The 5585-nt window shown below is 34.9% G+C and overlaps 1 protein-coding gene across 1 annotated transcript; it reads left to right on the top strand.

Moving 5' to 3' along the window:
* The first annotated feature begins 1738 nt into the window (after positions 1-1738).
* On the top strand, positions 1739-2817 carry LOC144428286 (uncharacterized). Its single transcript, XM_078117295.1, has 3 exons — positions 1739-1858; positions 2107-2299; positions 2595-2817. The coding sequence occupies exons 1-3, from the start codon at positions 1771-1773 to the stop codon at positions 2791-2793; spliced, it is 480 nt and encodes a 159-aa protein (XP_077973421.1). The 5' UTR covers positions 1739-1770; the 3' UTR covers positions 2794-2817.
* The last annotated feature ends 2768 nt before the right edge of the window (positions 2818-5585 follow it).

The following is a 5585-nucleotide window of genomic DNA, read 5'->3' as shown; positions in this document are numbered from 1 at the left end:
TGTATTTGTCATTATATTTATGGCTGTGGATACCATGCACATGGATGTTTGTAAACTGAGATATCATTGTACTCTCATAGCATATTGGGTTAATTTAACCAACTTAAGTTAACAGTTGGACGTGTTTTAACTCAAAATAATTCCAATTTGATTCGGACATTGAAATTAGAACCAAACTAAAGTCTAAAAACGCGATAATTAGACCACCTAATCATTTTCATTTTGTTACACCCTGTGTTTCTTATTCGATATCGAAGTGCCGTTCCTGTACATGAATATTTTTGCCAACTGTGGTGTGTTGTTCTTTGACCGTCTCATTTAATTTGCTTAAATATGTGATTTTACTGAGTAATAAAAATGCTTGTAGCGTAAAATACATTGTCTAGCTTTGCAGCAAATGAGGATCGTGTGAACGCTTTGTTATTTGGAAGCATAAATAGTGCGAAGGTCAATTTTACATGAAAATACGGTTGGCAGAATATTCTCAGTCCCAACGAAGGACGGAAATTCTGTCACTTATGTCACAACAATTCATTAGTGTACGAATAGCCCTTCCATATGAAAGTATTGTACCGCAATACTACATTAGTGCATTAACATAAAACAAACACAAATAAACCTGACGTAATTCAGAACTTACCGATCTTTTTAAACCATGTAACCTCAGTTTGAAGTCCGTATGATAACACAACCAAGTGTCCACCGATTCCTGAGCTGCAAACCAATTTTCTGAGCAGGCTTCCAGCACAACACTATGAGGCGCTTAGAAAAGAACTAATCACTTTGCTTGGCGCCATTATGAAGTCTGTTTGGACTTCATTGCTGCGGACCGTGCTAATACAGTTATGAGCAAGGCAAACGAGTGGCGAAATCGTCGTCAGCGACCCGCACACAGATACGGTGTACACGAAAACAATCCTGTTTCATGAGATGGAAAGCTGCTTTCTTTATTTTAATTTTATCTAACACTTATTCTGGAAATCACTTCAAACGGCAAACAAATATAGTAGTATAAAATGCCACAAGCAATGGCACGTCCGGCGAAGTGTATTTTGTTATTGTGACGTCATAAATGTAACAATTTTATTAAAATTGATTTATATTTTGAGAAAATATCAATTGCACAGTTTTCACCGCGTGAACAACTAGATGACAATTATGCAGTCGAGAATGAATATTATGAAAGCTTCTGGGGATATGATGGTAAGCAATTAATTGAAATTTAAATGCCAGTATGCACATGCCTGCGGTATGCGATAACTGTGTCGATTTTTTTTTCTACAAAAAACTATGGGAGACTTTCTCACAAAAGATTATGAACCTATCATTAATCTTGTACATCAGCTGACTACTTTTTTGTAGAAAAGAGTCATTTAGGGTGAAGTTAAGATAGCGTAATCGTTAACAAACCTCTTCTCTATTAGTGCACCGAATCTACTAATACATATCATCTTTCTGAATTTTCGCTTCATTTTGGGCATGATATTTGTATCACTACTATTTAAAATGTCCATGGTACAATTTTATTTAATATACATAGATCTCACCACTAACGACAACCAAAAAGTGGAGAAGCGAGTACTATCTCAATCCATCAATCATTCAAAAACCGAAGCAGGAATGCTGGCTGAGCACTCAAAGTTCACCTTGCATCGTGAGTAAGTATATATTTTTAAAATATGTAATGGAATTTTAAAATATAGATGTTAAAAAATTAGTTATAAATTCCCAGGTTTGTTCGAAACGAAGCATGTCGAATATCAGAAAATTATGGAGAAAATGGTTAGCGAACCTATCGTGATGACGCAAGATCAGGCAATTGTTCCGATAATGGAAACACGCAGCTATCCGAATTTAAGTAAGTTTGAGTAAGCAGAGTGAAATGTGAAACAATATTGAGTCGTAGTATAGGAACAAAAAAAAGGGATGACCTATACTCGTATTTATAGATTAAAGCCGACTGGTCGGCCCTACATATTTGTAGCCAGGGTGCTGAGGGCTCGTCTGGAACTACATTTTAACGAAAATGTTAATGTTTGTGAATGGAAATAACCGTTGGGAAGTTCAAGTTTCGTGCCCTATATTGAACATATTTTGTTTAAAAAGGATCTTTGGAAAGCCTGCAACTGGAGGACGACATTCTTGGATTGTCTGATCAAAAATCGGTTCATGATCCTAAACCACAAGCAGTCGCCCTACCCATACCGAATTATCCGGAAGAAATATTTTTATCGTATGAATATTGCAGCAACGTAGCGGAAATTCTCAACGTGATGGTTGACGAACTCATTGACGAATGGTGATTACTAACTTGTGTTTATTTATTTCTAATTAACGACGTTTTTTAACGACGTAGAATCAAGAGTTATGTATAATAAGAAAGTCGTATGTCCCGTCTGCTTTTACTAACGGGTAAATTTAAACGCCAGTACTGGTAACACTTAATAGAGTCACGACATAATAATTGACTAGAGCAGCGTGTAAGTTCTTTTGGCCAAGTGGCTAGTCATATATACGCACAAGTGGTTCAATTTACGATCAAGTAAAGTCCTGTTTCAGAGTTCCAACTGACACATATACATGATTCTTTACAGCCTTGAGAGAGCAAGAACAGAGGAAGCAATGGAGGCAAAACTGAAACCCATGAAAATGGAGAACGAGCCAATCAACACAAGACGTAACCACCGACGTGTTCATCCTCAACAGAAAGCAAAGGGGAAGAAAGCAAGCAAGTTTCTGAAATGCTTGTTATTCCCATTTGCGCGATGCTTGGGTTTACATCGCAAACATTAACAGAAAAATTTAATTATAATTGAGTGAGTGGGAGCGTGAGTGACTATTTAGGGGCACAGAGTTGTAAGCAAGCTGATTTTAACCCATATACTTGACCAGAATTCACAATTCCAAGCGCCATCCAGAATTAAAATTGTTGTAATTGTAAATTTAATGAGATTGGTAAAATGATTTAATAATGTAAACAAATCTTTATAGGGAATTCCAATACATGTTAATTAGTTGAATTTGATAATTGAAAAATATGTTCATTTTCCATTCAAACTAAATCGCGCACCCAATCCTGTACAGATAAACTCGGCTCAACTTACAACTCTGTGTCGATAGTATTTTATATAGGTAGTATTAGGATTATACTTTGTATTTATCCCACTGGTAATCGAATGCTTGCCCATTCTCCACACCTGGTCTGGTTAGGTGGGTATTCATTCTAGATGCATATAAGTAGTAATTGTTGGGGGATGTACCTCTCAACATGTACCTCTCAACTTACAGTGGTATGATTCTAATTCTGTTTTAACATAGTGGCAAACGCATCTATCATCTAGCTAAAGACCCTTAAAGTCTTAACCCTGTTTGGCACATATATATATATATAGTTCTATGTTACGAAGTTTACCAATTTGAAAGCAGCCGAATGCTCTGTCAATAATGTCGCAACTTTGGTCGCGATGACTCAGTGATTAGTGCGTTTGCATAAGATGTTGGTATCGCATTTGTATTAAAGATCTCGAACCAAGGCTAGTCCGTTGTTCAAGCTCACCGATAAAGCAAAAGTTAGGTCATAAGAAATACCGTCAATCTGAGAATTATTAATGGTTAATTTATTTATAAAAAGTTCAGTCATCTTTTAAATTCGATTATTGTACTTTATTTTAACAATTGATTCACATTGGTGCGTATGTTAAAAACAATGTGTTGTAGCAATTTTCGCAAAAATTCCCGAATGAATTATCATAATTTTTAGGCGATATTCATCAATCTTTCATTTATTTTGTACCAAAAATTAAGGCAACAACAGAACATCATTAATAATTGTTTTCAAATATCAAAACCCAGCATATAACATTCATTCAATCAACAGTGTTTCCAACGACATGGTGGTTTCACCTTGAGGCTTGTGACGAGCCTGACTAGTTAAGGAAATGCTTTGTTTGGATAATGTTCCTACTTGGATGTGAAATGTTTCTGTATGGCCAATTGAGCCTTGAGATTTTTTTATTTTTATACTGAAAATCTGACTATTTACAGAAACAACTCGCAGACAGTAGTGTTGCTGTAATGTTGTTCATGTTGTTGACAACAGCTTCTTTTCTGCAATTGTTAGACCAATCCCTTTAGTTCAAAGTAGAATAGTTTTGTTTTCTGAAAGTCTTTTACTTTGATTTGGTTTCAAATTATTTTTGGACTGTCCTAATTAGTGCCAATTGTTCTATTCCAAATTTGGCTAATTTCGAAGAGTTACACCAACACGCGGGTTTTTCATCCCTCAAATTGGTGCAAGTTATTCTCACCGAACGTTGTATGATTACCTGGCGATCCCCCGTTCACGTGGCCTGTCGAATGTCCATACGATACCAACGTAGTCAGTGCAACGCCATAACCACAACACCATCGCTCCTAAGAACGATTGTAATACTACTAAGTCTTCATTTGCTTGCATTTATTGCAGTGTTTTTATTGAACCATTTCGCAAATGTGAAATTGCTTTATGTATTATATCGTACTATGATTGCATTATGGATGTAGTTTACAATTTGTTGTTGTTTGCTACAATTTGAATTTAAATATTTAATTATTTTGTTTTATTCAACAACGTATTTTAAGTCAGCAACAAACAATTTGTAGGTTTTATATTAACACATCAGAAATTAGTGGGGTAGTTTGTTCATTTATTGTGTTTGTGTTTGTTTGTGTGTAAGAATTTTAGTGAATATATATGTAATGTAAATAAAAGTATATATATACCATAGTCTGTTACGTTGGTTCATGCAATCCACTCAGGTTGGGTATAGTTTATTTTGGAAACATTGAAAATGACAAAAAGATCATGCTTCCAGCTTGCGAAAACTAATAAAGCGTTACTCAATGGCAAATAGTTTCATGTAAACTATTCCAACAGCCGCGATTAATATCTAATTGCTTCATGCCTTTTTTTGAGTAGAGTAAGATTTGAAGAAAAATTATTCAAATACTGAAACCAAATAACAAGACGTAGAATTTTACAGGTTTATTAGACAATTTGATTAAACCAGGCTAAATACTTTCTTCACTGTAAGATTCAGATTAGCTGTATCTTTCTTGTAATAGGCAAAATTCGACGAGCCAATATAACAATAGTCGAACGACAGCCTTTCCAGGAAGTTCACATTTTTTATGTGGGCAATTACGCGAGACACCTTGCGGCATGAGGAGTTGATTCTTTGGACCATGTTTACAAGCGTATTGTCGTTTCATTGAGCAGGGCGCACTAGCGGTGGAAAGTTTATATCATTTACATATTAACCAAGTTTTTTTTATTTGAATATATTTATCCATCAACTAATTTTTTGACATATATAACTCGCATATATAACTTCTAGAAACGAAGCTTTCGCTAAATTGGTTTGTGATAAAGGGGTGTTAAATTAGCTGAGACGCTATCAATTTTATTAATGCTTCAACAATTAGGTTCTTAAATATAGCAAATTAAAATGTGCTGATATATAATAAGGACGATATGTAAATTCTTGTGTATTATTTTTGCGGAATTTATGTCTATTAATATTTAGAATCTCCACATTCCATTTGAA

Source organism: Styela clava, chromosome 1 (assembly GCF_964204865.1).
Source record: "Styela clava chromosome 1, kaStyClav1.hap1.2, whole genome shotgun sequence".
Classification (NCBI taxonomy): Eukaryota; Metazoa; Chordata; class Ascidiacea; order Stolidobranchia; family Styelidae; genus Styela; species Styela clava.
This window is presented reverse-complemented; position numbering and strand designations above follow the sequence as displayed.

Bases quoted from the DNA above. Each gene is read 5' to 3' on its own strand.
- LOC144428286 (XM_078117295.1), top strand. From the start codon at position 1,771: ATGGAGAAAATGGTTAGCGAACCTATCGTGATGACGCAAGATCAGGCA. The intron at 1,859-2,106 runs GTAAGTTTGAGT...TTGTTTAAAAAG, and splicing joins ACGCAGCTATCCGAATTTAA to GATCTTTGGAAAGCCTGCAA. The intron at 2,300-2,594 runs GTGATTACTAAC...GATTCTTTACAG, and splicing joins GACGAACTCATTGACGAATG to CCTTGAGAGAGCAAGAACAG.